We start from the raw sequence: 21,035 nt of genomic DNA on the forward strand, positions 1-21,035 counted from the left end.
TTTTTTTTAATTTTTTTTTATTGGAGTTCAATTTGCCAACATATAGCATAACATCCAGGGCTCATCCCGCCAAGTGCCCACCTCGGTGCCCATGACCCAGTCACCCCAACCCCCCGCCCTCCTCCCCTTCCACTACACCTTGTTCATTTCCCAGAGTTAGGAGTCTCTCATGTTTTGTCACCATCTCTGATATTTTCACTCATTTTCTCTCCTTTACCTTTATTCCCTTTCAGTATATTTTATATTCCCCAAATGAATGAGACCATATAATGTTTGTCCTTCTCCGATTGACTTACTTCACTCAGCATAATACCCTCCAGTTCCATCCACGTCGAAGCAAATGGTGGGTATTTGTCGTTTCTAATGGCTGAGTAATATTCCATTGTATACATAGACCACATCTTCTTTATCCATTCATCTTTCGATGGACACCGAGGCTCCTTCCACAGTTTGGCTATTGTGGCCATTGCTGCTAGAAACATCGGGGTGCAGGTGTCCCTGCATTTCAATGCATCTGTATCTTTGGGGTAAATCCCCAGCAGTGCAATTGCTGGGTCGTAGGGCAGGTCTATTTTTAACTCTTTGAGGAACCTCCACACAGTTTTCCAGAGTGGCTGCACCAGTTCACATTCCCACCAACAGTGCAGGAGGGTTCCCCTTTCTCCGCATCCTCTCCAACATTTGTGGTTTCCTGCCTTGTTAATGTTCCCCATTCTCACTGGTGTGAGGTGGTATCTCATTGTGGTTTTGATTTGTATTTCCCTGATGGCAAGTGATGCAGAGCATTTTCTCATATCATGTCCTTTAATGTTTAAATGACGCCAGGAAGCCCATCCTGTACTATCCTCATCCCCATGCATACGGGAAAAACAGCTCAGAGAAGTCGGGGGACTTGTATGTTACTCTCAACTGGCAGATGCTGAGCTGGGAAGCCAAGTTATATTTGACTCCAGACTCTTCCATCCTAACCACTGCCCACTTCTGCTCTACAAGCACTCATCCCATCCCTGCCACCCCCCTCACCCCCCTCCCCACCCTGTCTCCCTGAGGGGGGACAGACAGACAACTGGTCTCTGCTCCATCCTCAGAAGAAAATCTGACTTGGTCTCAGACTGCTCCTCATAAACCAAGCATCCCACTGCTGGCCCTGTGTTCCTGCTTGCCCTGAACAGGTCTACACCCTGAGATGGGCTCTTTCCCCTGACACTCCCTGGACACACACACACACACACACACACACACACACAGATGTGCTCCCGTGAAACAGCCCCACCGTCATCCCTGCAAACCCCTCACCTCCATCGCAGCATCGTCAGCACTGCCCTGACCACCTTCCCTGCCTCCTACAAAACCAAGACAACCTCAAAACAGCCTATCACCTCTTTAATGGAACCTCAGAGCTAAGGAAGACCTGACAGCTGGTAGCCAGCCTCTTTAGCTTTCACAGAGGAGGAAACAAAGGCCCAGAGAGGGGCAGTGGGTGACCAAATGTCACACAGCACGCCAGGACTGAACCTTGTCTTCTGGGGCTTGTCCCCTTCAGTCAGGGCTGAATAGGGCTGAGTTGGGTTGCCAGGCTGGGGCTGGTGGTAGATGGAGCCTACAGACCCTCCGGAGAGAGAAAAGCTAGCTCCTAGGGCCAGGGAAGAGAATTGCTGGGTCCCACAGTGCCAGCCAGGGGACCCTGAGAGACCTACTCTCATTTTATAGATAGGGAGCTTCAGTCCCAGAGAGAGAAAGTCCCTTCACTGGACCCCACGCTACTTCTTGGCTACATGGGGGCAGGAGTCTGTCTGCCTGAATCTGCAGTGTCTTTCCCACTCCAGCCCCTTGCTTAGCAATGAAGGATCCTGACCCAGAGCAGACTGAGCTGGGCCTCTTTCATATCCAGACCCCAATACCTGGCACCCACCGGTGCTGCCCAGACCTTCTGGCTTTTACCAAGTCCCTTCCTAAAAGTCACAGAGCTTGGGCTGTGCACTGGGTCCTGCAAGGGCTGTTGGCAGAGGGGCCCACCTCTGCAGCCCCTTGCAGGGAGAGAAAAAGGGAGAGCTACAGGGGCCCCAAACCCCCCTGCCCCCAACACACCTGTTTTCCAGCCAGGCCTGGCTTCCAGGATGTCAGACCCAAAGGAAGGGTCCTGCCCTGGGAGCTGCAGGCCTCAGGCTGGACCCAAGCAGCCCCTGGACTGGAAGGGGAGGAGGGTGGTAAGAAGTCCCCAGGTAAAAAGTCCCCTCCCTCCCCAGCTGGGAGACCCAGGCCCTTCCAGCCAAAGCCAGGAATGACGCGGGTGGAAGGAGAACAGGATTTGGACAGTAGAGCCAGACAACCCCCAAGCAGCCCTGGCCGTGCCAGGCTGACCATCCCCTCCAACACAAACACCCGGCTCTGCAGGAAGGGGGCATTTTTCAGAGATGACATCAGCTCTTAAAGTTTTATGTATCCTGCCTGCCTCAGCCCAGAAAGCAGAGTCCCCAGCGCCCCAAGCCCGGTGAGGGAGGCACCAGCCCTGGTGCAAACAGCACAGCACTGGCCTCGGACACCATAGCAGTCCACCCACAGAGGGATGGGTGCTCAGGTGGCTGTCCAGCGGCCTGCTCACCCCGAGGACGCTGCCCTGCCTGGCTGCACCCTGCACAACAGACGCAGGAGGAGGGAAGACACCAAGCTCCTGGTTCCCCAAACACACCTCGGGGCCTTTGCTCTTCCCCTTGTCGGTTCCCACGCCTTCCCTGCTCCTTGCCACCTAGCCAACACCTCTGCAGCCTTCAAGCGTCCTGTCCAATGTCCCCTCCCCTGGGAAGCCAGCCCCACCTCCCTGAGCCTCTGCAGTATCCTGCCCATCCTTCCATGAGAGCCCTGATCCCCCTTGTACAGTGTTTAGAAGCACCTCCCGTCCCTTCCCTCCACCCTCGCCTTCCTCCCCCACCAGACCTGGGAGTAGGGGAGGGCACTGGAGGGCACAGCCCAGTCCCATTCCACTATGGCAGAAAGACATGAATCAACCACCCAGAGTTAAGGGACCTGGTTGAGAGAACCCCGTGGGGCTCAGCGGAAGGCAGGGGAGCTGGAGGCGAGTGGGCTGCAGGGGGAACGGGAGAGGAGGGAGAGAGCTGGCCAGCCAGGATGGGAAGCCACAGGGGCTGAACCTCCAGGGGGCTCTTCTAACAGGCAATCCTGCTTGAGTGAGCGAGGGAGAGAGTGAGGTAAGGAATGAAGGGTCCGAACGGAGGAGGCAAGGTGGAAGGACCAACTTCGCCTTCTGCCAGGAGTTTTCCCCAGCAGTGGGGAGACGCAGACACGGAGGCTTGCCTGCAAATATTGATTTCCACCCCGCCACCCCCACCTCCGGCTTCCCAGGCTAAGGTGTGTGGAATGGGCACATCAGGCCCAGAAGGGGCCCTGGGGCCTGGGTCCCTGCCCCTCTGCCCTGCGAGGGGGCTGACTGGATGCCCAGGGCCCAGGGCCAGGCTGCCCCTGCTGCTGACTCAGGCCCCACTGGCCAGCTCAGCATTCCTGCCCTCCCCACTGAATGGGGCTATTGAACCTCTTTGTAGGGGGAGGTTGGGACACCGGCCACACCCCCAACCAGAGCCTTCGCTGTGCTGTGGGCTCTGCTCTCAGGGGCAGCAACGGCCCTGGGGTCAGTCTGAGAGTGCTCTGGCTGCCACTGCTAGCCTGGGGGTGTCTGGGACACGGGACAACGACCCCAGGTAATCTGACTAGGCTGCACCCGAGAGGGAGGGGATCCCAGTGGGAGGGCATCGTCCTGACCCTCGGGACTGCAGGCCCTGGGATGGCAACCCTGCTCGTGATCCCCAGCTTGGGGACAAGTCTGTCCCCCTGCACATGCCACAGCATACAGGCGGGGGCGCTTCAGGGCATCTGTGGGTTGTCTTGCCTCCCTTGTCATCTGGAGCTTCCCTAAATCAGAAATGGTTTCCCCACACAGTCAGGGCCTCTCACAGGGTATGGGCTGGGTATCCCCATCGGACAGGGAGAGGGGGTGGTTTGGAGCCCTGCACGTCAGACCCCAGAGCGTTCATCTCCTCCTTAATCTGTACCTGGTGCTCAGCCTCTGCTGGTGGCTCCCAGCAGAGCAATGGGCCAGCTGCCCCAGTAGAGCCAAGGCTTCTCTAGATAAAGTTCCCCGTCTCCTCCCCCCGCCGCCGCCCCTCCTGGCCTTCGCCCCCAAGCTGGGATCTGGCCCCCCAGCCCTGGCTGCATGGGCCTACACCTGTCAGGTGTGCTTTTCCAGGAATGGGGGAGGGCCGGGTGCCATGAAGCCAGTGCAGGTTGTCACACTTTGGTGGGTGCTACTGCTGGTGTCCAGGCTGGGGGCCGCCAGGAAGGGATCCCCAGAAGAGGCCTCCTTCTACTATGGAACCTTCCCACTTGGTATGTCCACTCCTCTGTTGGTCTGTCCGTCTGTGTGTCAGTTTGCCCGCCTTGGCCGGCTGGCCCAAGAGCTTGATGTTTTAGTCTTCTGACAGGTAGGATGAGAAGAACAACTCCATAGAGTTGTTCTAAAATAGGAGAAGTCCCTCACAGATTATTTATTTATTTATAGATTTTATTTATTTATTCATAAGACAGAGACGGGGGGGGGGACGGGCAGAGACACAGACAGGGGGAGAAGCAGGCTCCATGCAGGAAGCCCAACATGGGACTCGATGCTGGGTCTCCAGGATCAGGCCCTGGGCTAAAGGCAGCGCTAAACCGCTGAGCCACCCGGGCTGCCCACCCTCACAGATCTTTTAAAACTTACTACGCAGACAGTAAGTATTAATCAGGGCCGAAACTGTGCAAACGAATGTTCCACATGTGGTTGTCTTCCCCCGCCCTGCCCCACGCTCCCATTGCTAGGGGGACAGGGGCAGGCTGCTGGGGAGGGGGTCAGCCCTGCGGCTCAGGGGGCACGGCCCACAGTCCAGGTGCTGGGGGAGGGGACGGAGGGGGCCCGAGGCTCAGCTTGGGATGTCTCCTTGCAGGCTTCTCCTGGGGCGTGGGCAGTTCTGCCTTCCAGACAGAGGGAGCGTGGGACCAGGATGGCAAAGGGCCCAGCATCTGGGATGCCTTCACTCACAGCGGGAAGGGGAAGGTGCTTGGGGATGAGACAGCAGATGTGGCTTGTGATGGTTACTATAAGGTGCAGGTGAGTGATGGGTGTGTGTGGGGGGTGGGGGGGTGAGTATGCACCTAGAGGAAGTGCTGTGAAGTATTAGGGGAGCCCAGGGACAACGTCAATCTGGTGCTTGCTCAGCACCCCCTCTCCCACTGCAGGTGACGGGGTGGGGCTGTGGTGGGCCAGGGATTGGTGGGCTGGGGGGTGTGTGTGCAAGAGGGGGAGGAAAGGAAAGCAGGGCCTTGGTCCAAGTGATGGGCCACCGAGCTGCTGATGCCATGATCGCAGGGTCTACGCGCCTCGGTGGCCCGAACCCTTGGCCTCTGCTTGTGAATTGGGCCCCTATGGAGGAAGTCCCTCTGCTTGGGACCTACTTTTCCTCTCTGGGATGACTTCTTGGGGAATTCACCACCCAAGCTTATTAGGAACACCCCGATGGACATCTCAAGCATCCCCATATCCTGCATTTAGGTGACTCCTGGCAGGGGAGAGCGGGGCAGGTGCTTTCACAGCTGTTGTATAGATGAGGAGCTACAGACAGGACTAAGCATTGGCCCGGGCCCCCAGTGTGACCCCTACCTCCCACCCCAGAGCCCTAGGTGACCCTGCCCTGCCTCTCACCCCTGTCTGCACAGGAGGACATCATCCTGCTGAGGGAGCTGCACGTGAGCCACTACCGATTTTCCCTGTCCTGGCCTCGGCTCCTTCCCACAGGTGTCCGAGGTGAGACAGGGCACCGCCTTCGAAGCCCAAGCAGGATTCCCTTTGGCCATGTTGGCTTTGCGGGGACCCCGGAAAGTGCTGGGGAAGGAGAGCAGCCCCGAAACATGGCTTCTCTGGTAGCAGCCCCCCGGGTTCTGTAGGCAGCTGGGCCCCCATGCCATGCTTCAGACCCGGGATCAGGCAGGCTGGGGGGCTTCACAGGGCCCAGGAGCACTGTCCTTTGCAGAAGGCCAAGGCCCCTTTTAACCTCGCCTTCAGCTGACAAGGTGAACAAGAGGGGAATCAAATTCTACAGCGACTTCATCGACGCCCTCCTGAAGAGCAACATCACCCCCATTGTGACCTTGCACCACTGGGATCTCCCGCAGGTAAGGCGGGTGCGACCCCGACGGAGGCCCTGGGGGTCTCAGCTCAGCGGGGAGAGCCTGGCTGGAGGGTGGGAGTTGCCAAGGTGGGGCAAAGCCTGGGGTCTGGACCAGGAGCTGCGAGGGAGCCAAGAAATCTGACTCACCCATGGAGGGACATCGTGCTGGTTTAACTCATGTTTGTAATAGGTGGCAAGTGTGGATTTTGAGGTTTTCCCCAAACATTTGGCCTAAAAACAACAAACCAAACTAAAACAAAAAGAAACCTCTTTTGCATGAGATGTGATGACACAGCATCACTAACGAGTTTGTTTGAGCCGGCATCCTATGAGCACAGCCCCGAGCAATCCCTGCTGAGTCTCAACCTCCCCATCGGATATCACTACTCAAGCAATGGTTCCTTCACCCGGCAAGGCCCCACGGAGATCACGGCCTACTGGCAGAGGAGCCGTGTACATGACTCTGACACAGGCCGCAGGAGGTCAGAGAACGGAAATGTGGCCTCAGGGAGGTGTTGGGAAGGGGATGGGGTCCCATGAGTGCTTTGAAGGGTTGGTCATGAAGTGGAAGGGATGCAGCACAGCACGGCAAGGAGCAGAGGGGCGGGGGGAGGGGGGTGGTGGCAAGTGACTGAGTTAAGGGTCTGGGGAGCAGGCAGGACGGGGAGGGGCAGAGGTGGGAGTGTGGCTTGGGGCCAGGCCTGACTTGACTTGACCTTGACTGCTGAGCTAAGGGGCCTGGGATCATCCCTTGGGAAGTGAGCTGCGAGAGGCCTCTAAATGGGGCTGCAGGGGTACAGTAGACTTTAGGGAGACAAACTGGAAACCACCTTCCAGCTTCTTCCCTGGTTAACTGCTCTCACTAACCTGGCCCTTTAGCATCCCCCCTCAAAACCCACCAGGGAGAGCTCAGTAGGCGATCTCAGGGGAATGCTTGACCTCTTCATAAGCAGATGGCCTTGGTTGGAAGACAGCTGTCCACTGGAGAAAGCAGAACCCACCCTCCTAACAGAGCTGCTGAGGTTTCCGACATCTGTCTGGCCCTCAAAATCCTAATCAGAGCTTCCGTGTCCCGCATCATGTCTTATTGCTTCTGAATGTACATACCAGGTTCTTTCTCCCAATATCAGACCTTTCTACCTTGGCCAATTTTCCTAAACATTCCTTTTAAGCGTGAGAGTCTCAGACTTTCTGTGTTCCCCCCCCTCGTTTGCACAAGGAAGGTCCACACTGACGTCGCCTCATGGTTCCTTATTGGCCACCATCCGCTGGCTGTAATGCCCAAGACCCCCTTCCTTGCTCTGTTGCTCTCAGCAGCCTCTGTACTGTCATCGCCCCGTTGCTCCCACGTCCCTGGCCTATAGACTCCAGAGGTCTTTTCTAGACACAGACCCTTGGGGCGCCTGCTTCTTTCTCCACTGTGTGTGTGCAGCTGCTCCAGGTCAAGTACGGCGGATGGCAGAATGGGAGCATGGTCAACTACTTCAGTGATTACGCCGATCTGTGCTTTGAGGCCTTTGGGGACCGGGTGAAGCACTGGATCACTTTCAGTGATCCTCGGGTAAGCAGGGCCCTTCTCCAGGTAGGAAAGCCCCCCTTCCCAGACCAGAGGGCTCCTAACCCCCTTCTCACCGGCCCTGTGGTCCCCGCTTGCCGTCCCTGTAGACAATGGCAGAGAAAGGCTTCGAGACGGGCCACCACGCTCCAGGCTTGCAACTCCACGGCACGGGCCTGTACAGGGCAGCACACCACATCATTAAGGTGAGGTGGGTCCTTCTGGGAGGGACGGCTGCGTTCAAGGTGGAGGGACAACCCCAGTGTCAGTTCAGCCGGCCCCGGGGGTCTGAGCCTGAGCTCGGTCCTTTGTGGTTCCAGCAAATTCTATCACACCTTCGCACTGGTCACTTGCATTCCATATGGATCTATGGAGGGAGTGGCCAGTCATCCAGTGCTGGATGCCAGTGAGACAATACAGTGGCTGCTCTCTAGAGCTTACGATTCAGTCAAGGGGGATGGAGCGCACGCATGTGAAAGTTTGTCACCTTTGGCCTAAACAGTCCCGTGAGGATCGGCGACAGGAGGAAGGGGCAGGATGACAGTGCACCAGGGGCTGAAATCTTCAATGGATGAGCAGAAGCAACGGGGGGTTGGTAAAGGACAACAGTAAGAAGGAGTTAGGAGTGTCTGCCTCATGGCGTGGACTCCAAAGGACCCGGGGTTTTGGAAGGAGAAATAATTTTCAAGCAGTAATAAGGGGCAAGGCAGTTACTACCCACCACCCCAAGGAATGTGGGGTGTGAGGGGGGAAAGTGGCCCCTTCTTGGAAGAGCTGCAGTGGAGGTGGTCTCTGGGGCAGCCACGCTCAGTAAGGGCATGGAAGTGAGGGAGACAGGGGAGGTGCTGCGGGGGGACTCGTAGTGACAAGGCTGCTGGGAAGGCTGGAGAAGGGGGAAGGGATTGGGTCACAGGTCACAGAAGAGGGTGCAGGGGACATTGCCTGGGGAACAGGGACGTGAGGCATGACAGTATGGCTCCAATGGACTCTCAGCAGAAAGACAATCAAATCAATTAGGAAGTCAGGGGGCCCCTGAGTGACACACTAGGCTCCCAAATTCCTGTCAGGGGGAGAGCTTTCTTATTCTTTCTACATTTGGCTTATGAGTTCTTAAACTGCGAGTATTTACTTATTATTTTTTATTTTTGCGAGTATTTTTTTTAAGATTTATTAATGCATTTGAGAGAGAGCTAGAGCGCAGGGGGAGGGGCAGAGAGAGGGAATCTCAAACGGACTCCCACTGAGTGGGGAGCCCCATGGGGGGCTCCACCCTACGACCCTGAGATCATTACCTGAGCCAAAATCAAGAGTCGGATACCCAACCGGCTGAGCCACCAGGCGGCCTATCAACCGTGAATGTTTAAAAGGGTCTCCGAAGGCATCAGTGAGTCCCTGATAGAGAATATGGAGAGAAGGCAGGTCGGCGCATTTTGAAGTCCTTTCCCAAGACTGTTCCAGATGCGTGGTATTTTCCAAACTTCCTGAGCACTTAGGGTAAAAGGAACCGCTTAGTTACTGCAGAAGACGAGCAGGAACAAAACCAGAAACTTGAGCAAAAATCGTAGGAACGAGAAATAACACAAAGGGATTGGTTTTGTGCTTGTGCGAGAAGGAGACCTAGTTTCCCTACAGAACAAAGAAAACAGGTGCCTCTGGAGGTCAGAGGAAAGGAAACAAGGGTTTGGGATCATCAAGGTTGGACTCAGGGGAAAGATGGGACTCAGACTGGATCTCTAGTCGGGACAGAGGGACAGAAAGGCAGGCGAGAAAGGTGCCGGCCAATGTCCCCCTCTGACGCACCGCCCCTCCGTTTTCAGGCCCACGCCCAGGCCTGGCATTCCTACAACAGCACGTGGCGCACCAAGCAGCGAGGTGAGCCCCACCAGCCGTGGGCGAGGGTCCCAGCCCCGGGGGACGCCGCTCGCACCTGCCACCCGCCTGTCCTTTCTCTTAAGGTCTGGTGGGGATCTCACTAAACTGCGACTGGGGAGAGCCCGTGGACATCAGTAGCCCCAAGGACATAGAAGCCGCCGAGAGATACCTACAGTTCTGCCTCGGCTGGTTCGCCAACCCCATCTATGCCGGAGACTACCCCCAGGTCATGAAGGAGCGGATCGGTGAGCCAAGTCCCGTCTTTAGGGTCCAGGCACCACAGCAACAGTACTGAGCGCAAGTGAAGGAGAGGCCGGGGGACGGAAGGACACGAGGGGCTTGGGTGGGGCCCTCAAGGGGTAGCCCAGCCCCCAAGGAACTGAGAACTGCCTATTTGAACTGCGGAGAGGGGAGGAGGACACCCAAACAAATCCCCAGAGGGGGAGCTTGAGGCCTTCAGAAGTCAGGGGAAAATAGAGCAATTCTCTTCTATGTTCTGCTCTCCTGTCTCGCTCTCCCCACCCTGCTCCATTTCACTTTAAGTGAAGTCGGAGGGAGAAGTTAAAGACTAAGTCCTGGGCAGTGCCAGTCCTATCGTTGGTTCTGCCGCCTGAGAAATGCTTTCCAAGCTCTGGTTTTCACAACATCAGAGAAGACCAGAAAAGGGTGATCCAGGGCCAGTTAATCCAGCCTTCAGGGATGTCTTTGAGGACCCAGGCTCATTCCATCTTTCACTCCGGCTCCTTTAGCCAGCCCATCAACCACTCCCTATGGTCACATGATGGCTGCAGCAGCTCCAGGCATCATATCTTTGCACATCAACTCCCAGAGGCAGAAAAATGGAAATAGCTCTGTCATAGCCATATCTAAGAACAAGGAAAATCTTCCCAGAAGACAGTCTCCTCCCACAATGGACTTCTCTTCAAGGGAAGTCCTCAAGGGACTGAACTGTCAGATACTCCTGAATGCCCTACACCATGAGGACTAGGGTCTCCGAGGTGGGGAGTCAGGACACTCGTAAAGGATATGGCCCCTTGGAAAAGGATGAGGAAGAGGGCAAGAAAGAAGACAGGCACGGGACTAATGATGGGCGGGCAACCAGTATCTTGCCACAGGAGTCTAAAAGTATTAGCTCCGTTTACTTAAGAGGTATCAGTCTGCATACCCCTATAGAGACAGGGGTGGCATTGAAATAGGTTACAATCTCACACAGCAAGACTGTGTTTGACCAAGAGAGAACTGTCAATGTTTCAAAAAATTCCCTTTCTAAAGCACCATTTATCAGACTTACCTGAAATAGGAGCAGTAGATTTAATTCTAGCTCTGCCACTAGCCAGTGACTCTAGGTGAGATGTTTTACCCCTTTGCGCATCATTCTTATTATCTGAAAGTGAAGGATTAGACAAATAATCTCTAAAAATCTCTTGGAATAACCAGTTCTGTGACACGTCTATACAGGTATATTCAAAATCCTGAGAATGAGGTCCTCAAGATGCACAGGGAAAAAGCCTTCCCCTGCTCTGCTCTGCAAGCACACCCCATCATTCACCTATTGCATTCACTCCCAGGACCCCCAGAGGCAGGAGCCACAAGATGGCACTAAAAAAAGCCAAATTATCACAGAAGAGTTCTTGGGCTTCAGGCCAATAATTCCAGACTTGATCAACTACAACTCTGTGGTAACTGAAGTGAAAATTGGGCTGAATTTTTCCTGCTACAATGTGGAAAGAAGGATCCTCTGAGCAGTTAATATTTTCTTTAGTGAAAGCATCTCATAAGCACAATACATGAACAAGAGTAATTCTCGACCTGTGCGGTCTCAAAGAACTTCCAGTGATGATGGAAGTGTCCTCTATCTGTGCTGTCCAATACGATAGCCTGTAGTCATTTGTGCCTATTTAAATTTTAAAAGATTAAAAATTCAGCCCTTCCGTGTGACTGCATTAAAGATGCATAATCTAATGGCCACATGTAGTCAGTAGCCACTGTATTAGACAGTCCAGGGTCAATGTTTTGTGGTTTTCCTCAAGTTACTGAATGTCACTGAAAATAATAACATGCTAGTATCTGAAAGGTAGTTAATAATACCAGCTTTTCACTCAGTTCATCTAAACCAATAGCCTCTTTAGAAACATGTTTATGGTTATATTTTAAAACTTATACAAATGCTACTTCACTCATTTAAAAGCTTTTTTTTGCATATATACAAAGATTTTATGCATGTTTCAAATTTTTTAAATTTTAAGAGAGTACAAAGTGAAAAGTCAAACTTACCTCCCTCCCTCTTCCCACTGCTTTCATCTTTCCCAGGAGGAAGCATACCTCCTGATGGATTGTACATGTGAGCAAAAACACTGCTGCTCCATGTGTGTACTTGTCAAATGCAACACTCTGTCTTTCAATTAAACATGTATCTTGGCATTCTTTCCATGTGGGTATATAAAGTGCTGCGTCATTCATTCTAATGACTGCACAGTGTTGTATGGACGGATATCCAATCATTTACCCAAGCACTCTCCTTATAGACATTTAGGTTGTTTCCAATCCTTTGCTACTCAGTCTACAATGAAGATCCTCATACGCACATCCTTTTACATGTGTGAGTAAAATGCAGCATAAACAGATATTGGTTAGTGAAAGGACATACCCTTTAAAAACCTTAAACATTAGGACAAAATTTCCCAACACAGAGGTTGTACCAGCTTACACTACAACAAAGCATGAAGGGGACCATATGTCCCCCCACCACACCAATGACCTTCCACATCTCTTCCCAAAGAAAACCAAAATTACCAATTTTTGCATAAGAAATAATATAGGAATCCAACCCCTTTTTTCAATACAGCTACAAAGTTGTCATTTACTGAGTAATCTATGAAAATATAACTTCTAAGCAATATAAAATTTTAAAATTTTGGAAGGCATTCAAATGTCAAAATTCCAGCTTAAAAGTCTAAGGTTACATTTTCCATACAAATGAATCCCAAAACCCAGAACCTGGATAACAGTTTTTAGGTCAATATGCTAGTATTATCATGGTACACAACAGCAAACGGATTGTGAGAAAATCAAACTTTGTTAAATCCTATTTCTCTTTCTCAATAGGGAAAAAGAGTGTGGAGCAAGGCTTGGATATGTCAAGGTTACCAGTGTTCTCACTCCAGGAAAAGAGCTACATTAAAGGCACATCTGATTTCTTGGGATTAGGTCATTTTACTACTCGGTACATCACCGAAAGGAACTACCCCTCCCGCCAGGGGCCCAGCTATCAGAATGATCGTGATTTAGTAGAACTGGTTGACCCAAACTGGCCTGATCTGGGGTCTAAATGGCTATATTCTGTGCCATGGGGATTTAGGAGGCTCCTCCACTTTGCTCAGGTGATTATCACATTAAGCTATTCAATGAACATTTTTTTAAAGATTTGAGAAAGAGAGAGTGCGTGCATGCAAGCATGTGTGGGGTTGGTAGGGCAGGAGAGGGACAAGCAGACTCCCTGCTGAGCCTACATGAGGTTCGATCTCAGGACCCAGAGATCAATACCTGAGCTGGAATCAAGAGTTGGATGCCCAATCAACTGAGCCACTCATAGTCCCCTACTGAACACTTTTGAATTCATATCTTACAGCTTAGGCTCAGGTACCTACATTTTTTTAAGTTTTTATTTTAATTTCAGTTAGTCAGGGGAGTACATCTGGAAGTGAAACTCCGTTACCTCTATACATCAAAGGCTACTAGATAAAGGCTTTACAGACTAATGCCTAAATGAGAAACTACCTGAACGTAGAGCTGTAGCTAGTCTCATCCCACGTTAGTTATTTGGCCGCCCTTCTCACTTGAACTATGTGGGAAAGAACAAGACCTGAATGAGGTACATTTTCTCTACAATGATGTGGATTAACTGAGAAAAAGTCTTTCACATGAAAGACTTGCTCCTGTCTATATTCACCTCCAAATAAATGTGTGAACTGGCACCTACTAAATGCTAAATACATTTGATTAGAATATGGCGGGCTTAAGTATGCTGTTACTCTATGTGCCTCAGATTCAGAAACCCACCTGTAGGTTGGAATTTTTAAGCTATTCCTTACTATGACTCACTTTCAGACTCAATATGGCAATCCTCCCATCTATGTGACAGAAAACGGCGCGTCTCAAAAATTACACTGTACACAATTATGTGATGAGTGGAGAATTCAGTACCTTAAGGGCTACATAAATGAAATGCTAAAAGGTGAGATACTAACCAAGATTGTCTTCACGTATTTTGGTTAATAGCCTTCATTGACTGAAGCTTGTTTCTGAATCTCATAAATGAACACATTTAAAATTACCTTCACAATGTTATTTTTTCCAAGTAAATGAAATTTATTAAAAATGGAACATGTCTTTGCAGCTATAAAAGATGGTGCTAATATAAAAGGGTATACTTCCTGGTCTTTGTTGGATAAGTTTGAATGGGAGAAAGGATACTCTGACAGATACGGATTCTACTATGTTGAATTTAACAACCGAAATAAGCCGCGCTACCCAAAGGCATCAGTTCAATATTACGAGAAGATTATCACTGCCAATGGATTTCCCAATCCAAGAGAGGTAGGGCTAATTATTGATGTTATTTGTTCTAGATTTTTAAAAAAAATCTCTACACCTAAGATGGGGCTTGAACTCAAGACCCCAAAGATCAGGAGTCATGTGTTCTCCTGGCTTGAGCCAGCCATGAGCCCCTCACTTGCTCCAGATTTTAGAAGAGCTAAGCAACTGGGGGTGTGCAGTGTAGTGAGCCTCTCTCTCCTCCGTGGAGGACAGGGCTTTGTGGGAACATGGGCCTTTGACTATCTCCTAACTTGTGCCACCTCTTTGCTCATTTGCTTAGAATGAGACAAATATGCCTTAAAAGTCAGTCCTAACTTAAAATTCAATCCTAACTTGCAGAACATGAAGGATAAACTAGAGTTATACACAAGTCCTATTTGTTTTAGGTTATGGTAGTCAGTAGAGACTTCTAGTTAAATGTTATTCTAAATGTTACATTTGGGGATCCCTGGGTGGCACAGTGGTTTGGCGCCTGCCTTTGGTCCCTGTGTCTCTGATGAATAATAAAATCTTTAAAAAATAAATGTTACATCTTAATGCAAATACTGCCTACTTACTCTTCAACTTATATCAAAACAGTTAAGTAAATTAAATGTATAATGACCATAACTTTCACTTGTTTTCCCACTAGTTCCAAAATGAGATTAAAAATAATCAAACCTACTATTAATAATCCTTTAAAACATATCAAACGTTTTCAATCACCTATAAATTTTTCTATCAGTTCTCTATGTTGCTATTGATAGCAGGGAATAAAAATAATTTAGAATGTCTCAATAAAGATAATTTCTAAAAATAAATCTTACTTTTTTTTAAAGATTTATTTATCCATGAGAGACACAGAGAGAGGGAGAAGTAGCCTCCTGGCAGGGAGGCTGATGTGGGACTTGATCCCTGAGCCAAGGGCAGATGCTCAACTGCTGAGCCACCCAGGTGTCCCTAAATCTCACTTGTTTACCAACATTCTTTTAGGATGAGCCAAGTGCCACGATAAACAGTGACTCAAAAGCATTCACCAGTTTGGCATTTCTAGGAAAGTGCTAGATTGTAAGGTCCTCAAAAATAAAGACTGGTTTTGTAGGGTTTTTTTTCTTTAATCCCTCACAATGATGCACATAGGCAATACAATAAATATTAACTAATTTAAACTCCAGGCAGATTTAAATTCTTTTAATCCCACATTATTTCAAGAATGATTTCAAATAGCAAAAAATTAGTCTATATGACATTACTTATCTAGTTGGTTTTTATTAGGTGGAAAGTTGGTATCTCAAAGCCTTGGAAACTTGCTCTATCAACAACCAGATGCTTGCTGCAGGTAAGTATATTTTTTCCCTTCAACAATTAAGGCACATAATTATACACATAATGATGTTACCAAAACCTCAAAATGTGGATCTATCTGAAGTCAATCATTCCAAAGCATACAATTAAAAAAATGATTTTTTCCTTCACTTTGAAACAAAGTTAAATTTGTTTTATAAGCATTTCAAATAATATTTTAAAAATCTACTACAAAAGAAATATTTTATTCACCCTAGTTTTATTCTTTGTGAGTCATCTGTCAATTTATAAACCTATTTTTGTTATGGTGGGCTTTGTGGAAGGAAGGGAAAATGTAAGCATATTCCAATAAAGAAAAGGCGAAGGATACTCCAGATATTATACTCACTCATTCAGCAAGTAATTATTAAGCACTCACTATTAGCAGGGGTTGTTGTAAGCCCTGGGGTATATAGCAATAAAATAAGGTCCCTGCCCTCATGGAAGGCATGGTTTCCTGTGCAACAGGATCTAAAAGGCTTTGAGATGTATAACAAAGATGCATCTACACATCAATGAATGCCAGCACATTTTGTTTCCTTCAATTCTTTCTCTAAGGGGAATCAGAGAAATGTACTTCCTGTTTTAACAAACCCATCTTTAATGTGGTATGAGAGATGGAAAGTGCTAGATGAAACAAATCCTACCAGTTATTTTTTCTTTTTCTAATTCAGCTCTTTTTATAGGCCAATACACTACTACTGTGCCCTGCTCCCATCTAAATAACCAGATGATATTAAGGATGCATATTCCTTTAAACCAAAATAAACTTGTATTTTATCACCTAGACACACAATATAGATTTACTGAAATCTGTAGGAGCAGGGCCTCAGGCCTTATTTATCATGGTAGCCAAGGTGCCAGGCACAAGACCTAAAAGCAGGAATTACATAAATGTCCACTACTATAATCAAGTACATGGAACATGCTTATTGTTCACGTCTTCAAGATTACTTAGCTATGCAAGAATTGTCCCATGAACTTTCAATATGGAAACTTCTATACCTCTTAAGATACACAATAACATCTTCGAATGGTTGGAGATGTTTCTCAAGGATTTTTCTTTCACAATGCCCCCCACCGCCCCCCGCCCAGTGAAAACACAGAAACTGTGGAACATGTCTGTTAATTTTCTCACATTAATTTATAGTAAGTATAACACTTAGATTTTATTCCAATACCTATGGAAGAACCAAATGTAGGCATTATTTATCTTATATTTTGTGAAATATTTTTTTATAACATTTATTTTTTTATAACATTTTTTTATAACATTTATTCACCATGTTCTCTTTGGGAGCAAGTGAAAATAATTACAAAGCTTGATGAAAAAAAAAAAAAACAACAAAGCTTGATGATACATTTTCCAAGTTTTTCCCAATACAGTTGCATCTTTCAGAAAAGCTATTATTCATTGAAATGATGACATTGTCATTTGTGATGTTTTCTCTGCCATTTCAGAGCCTTTGCTGAGTCACATGCAGATGGTGACAGAGATCGTGGTACCCACAGTCTGCACCCTCTGTGTACTCATCTCTGCAGTTCTCCTGATGCTCCTCCTACGGAGCCAGAGTTGAGACAGGGTTACAGGTTTTATAGATTAATCTTTCATCAAGGATCTTCAGGATCTTCCTCCTTTCTCTGCTTTGAAGGTTTATATAGATTTATGTTTTCAGGCTCTGTGATTAAAAATATATATATATATATTTGGGTCTTGTGCTGGGATTTAAAAACTAGAAAATAAAAATAAGCATAAATGAAATAAAAATCACCTGTCAAAGTCAATGTTAATATTTTGCTATTATGCATCTGTTTTTACTTTGCAAAAAAGGAATCAAGATGCACAAACTGTTTTGATGCTTCATTTTTTCTCCTTCTAAAAATCTATCCAGGGGCACCTGGGTGGCTCAGTCAGTCAGTCAGGCATCACACTCTTGATTTCGGCTTGGGTCATGATCTCAGGGTCCTGGGATCAAGCCCTGAGACAGGCTCCCCACTCAGCGTGGAGTCTGCTTGTCTCCTTCTCTCTACGCTCCTTCCCCTACTCGTGCACTCTCTCTCTCTCTCTCTCTCTCAAATGCATAAATAAATCTTTAAGCAAATAAATAAAAATAAAAATCTATCCAGAAACATCACTATAATGTGGAAATAACTGTCAGCTTAGCACTGTCCTATAAACAATGGTCACAATCAAACGTCTACACCTAACAGGCCTTTCAGGTTCTCAATCTATCAGGCAACTAGGGAAATGCACTGGGTGAGTACCAAGTAAGTGAGCACATATCCTTTTCTGAGATAAACTTTCTTGCACTAAACTCAACTTCTATGAAATACTTCAAAGAAATACGTATTTAATTATTTTCTCTGTAACTAGATATTCAGAGTTTTTAAAATAAAGGTCTATTTTATTCTCCAATTACACTAAAATGCTAAAATTAAGTAACATCTATTTATCTGGGGACAAAACATGGCATAAGAATGATATGAAGTGGACAGCCCTGGTGGCTCAGCAGTTTAATGCTGCTTTCAGCCCAGGGTGTGATCCTGGAGACTCAGGATCTAGTCCGTCGGGCTTCCTGCATGGAGCCTGCTTCTCCCTCTGCCTGTGTCTCTGCCTCTCTCTCTCTCTCTCTCTGTGCCTCTCATTAATAAATAAATAAAATTTTTTTTAAAAAAAAGAATGATATGAAGCATTTTATTCATTACCTGATTCTATTGTTTCTAAAACACCAAAACAGTAGATAATGCTATTACATTAATTCTCTTGGTTAATACCATCTCAAACATTTTAAAAAAGTAATTTACATCTGGGGCTTAGTGCTACAATTAGGCTAGTGTAAAATTGTTTTGTTCTTTAATTCTTATTTAAATTCTAGTTAATTAATATACAGTACAATATTGGTTACAATATTGGTTTCAGTACAATTCAGTGATTCATCACGTACATATAACACCCTGTGCTCAACATAAGTGCCCTCTTTAATACTCACCAACCATCTAACCCAGCCCCCGCCCATCTCCAATCAACCCTCAGTTTGTTCTCTAACATTAAGAGTCTCTTACAGTTTGCTTCTCTTTTTCCCCCCTCCCATATGTTCATCTGTTTTGTTTCTCAAATTCCACATAGGAGTGAAATCACATGGTATTTGTCTTTCTCTGCCTTATTTCACTTAGCATAATATACTCTAGCTCCATCCACATAATTGCAAATGGCAAAACCTCATTCTTTTTGATGGCTGAGTAATATTCCATTGTGTGCAAATACCACATCTTTATTCACTCATCAGTTGATGGACATTTGGGCTCTTTCCATAGTTTGGCTCTTGTTGATAATGTTGCTATAAAATATTGGGGTGCTGGGGTAAAATAGCGTTTTTTTTTTTTAAGATTTTATTTATTCATTCATGAGAGACACAAAGAAAGAGAGGCAGAGACACAGGTGGAGAGAGGGAAAAGCAGGCTTCATGCAGGAAGCCCGACATGGGACTTGATCCCGGGTCTCCAGGATCACGACCTGGACTGAAGGCAGCGCTAAACTGCTGAGCCACCCAGACTGCCCAGTAAAATAGTTTTGTTTTTAAGATTTAATTTATTTATTCATAGAGACACACTGAGAAAGAGAGGCAGAGACAGACAGAGGGAAAAGCAGGCTCCATGCAGGGAGCCCGACATGGGACTCAATCCCTGGTCTCCAGGATCACACCTCAGGCTGCAGGTGGCACTAAACCGCTGCGCCCCGGAGGCTGCCCCGGTAAAATAGTTTTTTAACAGAACTTTCTTTGCTTTCAATGTCAAATTGACACTCATTTAGGATTTTTCTCTCCCGTCAATATTTTTGAAATCAAACTCTATACCACATATACAGATTTAAAATGCAAAGACATTTTAATGAAATGTTTTTGCTTTTCTGGTTTCAGGACTAATCTGACCTATTAAGTGGACTACAGAAGGTAGAAAGGAAATTAAAGACTTGCATTACTCCATAACATCTGGTAAACCTCTTGCCTGATTAATGAAAAATAATTCATATTCCAAATGTATTAAATCAACATTTCTGTTGTAGAAAAAACTGAAACATACATAATACATTACAAAGTATTTGGAGGGAATACAAAGTGAACATACTACCTTACAAAGGACTCCATCAGCACACTTCACTTGAAATGCACCTGGCTGCAGGTAACCAGGTTAGTAAAGAAGATCCTTTCTTCTAGGCTACCACTTAATGTTAATTCAGAAACATCTGTAACCAGACAGAGATCATAATTGCTTACCAGCCTGCTGGTCTACTAAATACTACTATATATTGCTGAATTTCATAATAATCCAGGGATAATTTAAATAAGATGTCTTCTACTTTGAATTTATAAGAAAAGCCAGCAGGGACAATTCCTTTAAATAGTAAGCCCTCTGATGCACCGAAAACGTTGATTAAAGAAAATAAAAAGCAGATTTTTAGAAATACTATATTCTTATTTTGGAAGTCTACTGCTTTATCTTTATGCCTCATCCACTATAGTTAAACTCTTTCCAATCTTAACATGTTTCAGAAAACAATTTCTACTTGAGATTTCTAGTCTTACGGCCAGACACATATGCATTTTTTCCTCTCCTGAAGACTGTTGTATTTAAAAAAAAGACGGTACAATTAACATTTAAATGAGATTATGTTTCCAGTCTTGTGCGGTCAATATTTTGGTTTCCACATTCTCACCATTACCAACAATCATTTGCGAAGTGCCTGCTGGGCAAGTACCACTTCTTCAGACACTGTTGTTCTCCCTCATTCGCTCGAAATCATTATTCTCTTTCCTGACATTTCTTCTCAAGTGTTCCTGCTTTTAATCTCAATGTTTTACTCAACAGTAACACATTAGATACCTTGAAAAGCTAGTAGTTGACCTAAGTGCTCAGTCCAATGAAGCAGAAAGTTAAACCTCTGAAATGCATATAATCTTTGGCAAAAATAAATCATGACTGGGCTTTAATATTTAAAATCAGGCCTTTGTTTGAATAGCCCATGAGGCTTACAAACGAGGGCCTCCTTCACCAGTCGGTCTTACTTTGGGCTGGAAGTGACTGAATAATTTCTAGATAAACACATCAAGAACGTAAAATGGGTAGAAGAGGTTATAAAGTTCTAGCTAAAATGCAGTATGAGCGCTTTTCCAAGCACATAAATATACAATTTCATAAGAATTCCTATTAAAAAAAAAGAATTCCCTATTTTCACAAGTCATTGAAACAATGCATCAATAAATTGTTTTAACTCTAAACATTCAAAGCAACTCACTCTTTTTTGAAGTAATCTTCATCAAAGAGCCTAGATGGTACATTTAATCTATTTCACTTATTCAGCAGCATTGAAAAAAAGGTGTTTAATCTTGCACGAATTTCCTCAAAGAACAGGTTTGATCTTTATGTTATAATAAAACTTACTTTAAAAATGGCATTTTCCAAAAATATATCACATATGC

General features: G+C 46.9%; 2 protein-coding genes across 10 annotated transcripts in view; one reads left to right on the forward strand and one right to left on the reverse strand.

Moving 5' to 3' along the window:
- Positions 1-4,280: 4,280 nt before the first annotated feature.
- LCTL (lactase like) lies at positions 4,281-17,135 on the forward strand. 3 transcript variants are annotated; one of them, XM_041746100.1, is made up of 13 exons: positions 4,281-4,398; positions 4,992-5,155; positions 5,761-5,848; positions 6,107-6,216; positions 7,645-7,773; positions 7,878-7,973; positions 9,585-9,639; positions 9,723-9,884; positions 12,745-13,019; positions 13,747-13,873; positions 14,036-14,235; positions 15,490-15,553; positions 17,020-17,135. In XM_041746100.1, the coding sequence occupies exons 1-13, from the start codon at positions 4,281-4,283 to the stop codon at positions 17,133-17,135; spliced, it is 1,704 nt and encodes a 567-aa protein (XP_041602034.1). The 3 variants fall into 3 exon arrangements, with proteins under 3 accessions (XP_041602034.1, XP_041602035.1, XP_041602036.1); XM_041746101.1 differs by lacking the exons at positions 4,281-4,398; positions 4,992-5,155; positions 5,761-5,848; ... (1 more) ...; positions 14,036-14,235; positions 15,490-15,553 and having other exon boundaries at positions 7,621-7,773; XM_041746102.1 differs by lacking the exons at positions 4,281-4,398; positions 4,992-5,155; positions 5,761-5,848; ... (2 more) ...; positions 14,036-14,235; positions 15,490-15,553 and having other exon boundaries at positions 7,621-7,773.
- The window catches only part of ZWILCH (zwilch kinetochore protein), a 37,413-nt gene continuing 33,144 nt past the window's right edge, over positions 16,767-21,035 (reverse strand). For 6 of the 7 annotated variants that reach the window (XM_041746094.1, XM_041746096.1, XM_041746097.1 and 3 more), the window contains 2 exons: positions 19,687-19,801; positions 16,767-17,237 (listed from right to left, as the gene is read on the reverse strand). In XM_041746094.1, the coding sequence (XP_041602028.1) occupies positions 19,713-19,801 (89 nt within the window). In that variant the 3' untranslated portion in view covers positions 16,767-17,237; positions 19,687-19,712. Of the gene's footprint in view, positions 17,292-19,686; positions 19,802-21,035 lie in introns of all 7 variants that reach the window. The other variant, XM_041746092.1, reaches the window with a different exon arrangement.

Source organism: Vulpes lagopus, chromosome 2 (genome assembly GCF_018345385.1).
Source record: "Vulpes lagopus strain Blue_001 chromosome 2, ASM1834538v1, whole genome shotgun sequence".
NCBI lineage: Eukaryota > Metazoa > Chordata > Mammalia > Carnivora > Canidae > Vulpes > Vulpes lagopus.

Excerpts from the sequence above, each read along its gene's own strand:
- LCTL (XM_041746100.1), top strand. The coding sequence starts at position 4,281 with ATGAAGCCAGTGCAGGTTGTCACACTTTGGTGGGTGCTACTGCTGGTG. Across the intron at positions 7,974-9,584 it reads CAGCACACCACATCATTAAG|GCCCACGCCCAGGCCTGGCA; the intron begins GTGAGGTGGGTC and ends CTCCGTTTTCAG. Across the intron at positions 9,640-9,722 it reads GTGGCGCACCAAGCAGCGAG|GTCTGGTGGGGATCTCACTA; the intron begins GTGAGCCCCACC and ends CTTTCTCTTAAG.